The 1668-nt window shown below is 38.1% G+C and overlaps 1 protein-coding gene across 3 annotated transcripts in view; it reads left to right on the forward strand.

Annotated features, from left to right (window-relative positions):
- GRHL2 (grainyhead-like 2 (Drosophila)) overlaps positions 1 to 1668 on the forward strand; it is a 199417-nt gene that overhangs the window by 140209 nt on the left and 57540 nt on the right. For all 3 annotated transcript variants that reach the window (XM_011983481.1, XM_011983482.1, XM_011983483.1), the window contains one exon: positions 315 to 473. In XM_011983481.1, coding sequence (XP_011838871.1) covers positions 315 to 473 — 159 coding nt within the window. The remainder of the gene's footprint in view (positions 1 to 314; positions 474 to 1668) is intronic.

Consider the following 1668-nt stretch of genomic DNA (forward strand, 5'->3'; position numbering starts at 1 on the left):
TGAGGAAACAGTGTTTTACCCAGGCCACTTATGCATGTTTAAAAAATAAGTAAGACTTTGCTGATATACTTCCAGGAAAGCAATTTAAATGGTCCGTTTCAAGATTAAATATGAAAGCAGATTTTAAAAATAATATATAATTATAAATTATATGTTTTATACTCAGCATGTTTTTATGTGAAAAGATTATCAGAATATTCTTCAGTTGTCCTTATGGGGTTGTTTAGTATTTTGACTTAAAGTCTAAAGTTTATGCATTTATTGTACATTCTTTTTATGGTGACTTGTGAACTTTTTCTTTCTGTTTCCCTCAGATTTTCATCACCGTGAATTGCTTGAGTACAGATTTCTCCTCCCAGAAAGGGGTGAAAGGACTTCCTTTGATGATTCAGATTGACACATACAGTTATAACAATCGTAGCAATAAACCCATTCATAGAGCTTATTGCCAGATCAAGGTCTTCTGTGACAAAGTGAGTAAAGATGACAGTTTTTTATAAAGATATCTTTGTTATTACATATTACTTTTAATGGCATTTCTTCCTTGTCACCTTCACTTGTCTAGTGGTGTCAAAATAGTCACTTTACTCATCACAGTGGGAGTGGTAATCTTTTATTCTCAGTTCCTGTTAGATATCTAGGAAGTCTTCAGTCAACTGTATTTTTTTTTCAGTTTATCATTTTTATCACTAAGTTAATGACTGACTGTTTCTTAGCTCAGGCTGCTATAACAAAAAACCGTAGACCGGGTGGCTTAAACAACTGAAATGTATTCCTCAAAGTTCTAGAGGCTGGAAAGTCCAAGGTCAACGTGTCAGCTAATTTGGATCTTAGTGAGGGCTCGCTTCCTAGCTTGCAGACAGCTGCCTTCTCACTGTGTCCTCACATGGCATAGAGAGTGAGCATGCGCACAAGCTCTCTGGTGTCTCTTTTGCTAAGGACACAAATTCTATCATAAAGACTCTACCCTCATGACCTCGTCTAAACCCAATTACGTCCCCCAAATTTCACCTCCAAATACCATCACATTGGGAATTGGGAGTCCAACATATGAATTTTCGGGGCACACAAACTTTTTAGTCTATAACACATTGTGCTGTAGGTTTGATCCAATGAGATAGCTCAAGGAACAGATTAGTATTCTTTACTGGGCGTAGACCCTGTCCCAGAGCATATCAGTGCATCCGTTATTTTATGGGTTAAATGGGACCTCATCTAGGACTTTTTGGAATGGAAATAGCACTTATAAAATAAGTTCATTAGTACATATGCACTCAGTAAACATGTACTTTGAATCTCCCTGAATCCCACCCCAAGAGAGTTGAAAAATTTGAACAGAAGAACTTAAAACCCTATGATTAGGTGACAGGAAATCCTCACAAATCCCAAATATGAATGGGACCAGGCATCAACAATTTCAAACCCTGTGTGATATCAGCGTTTGTGAGGGAAAGTAATGGGGCCACTTGATAGGCAAAGAACAGGACACCTACAAAGTTGTCCAAAGTACTCACTGGAAAGTGAAGTGGGCTGTCTCAGGACAGCATGTGAGACTTGGGTGGGAGGGTGCAGATCTAGTGGATTCTAATTTGCCAGTGAGTATAAGAGGACTGAGCATTGAAATGTTTTGGGCTCTATGAACTCTGGGAAGTCAGAAACTAAAGTTCC

Source organism: Mandrillus leucophaeus, unplaced genomic scaffold (genome assembly GCF_000951045.1).
Source record: "Mandrillus leucophaeus isolate KB7577 unplaced genomic scaffold, Mleu.le_1.0 Scaffold250, whole genome shotgun sequence".
NCBI classification, from domain to species: Eukaryota; Metazoa; Chordata; class Mammalia; order Primates; family Cercopithecidae; genus Mandrillus; species Mandrillus leucophaeus.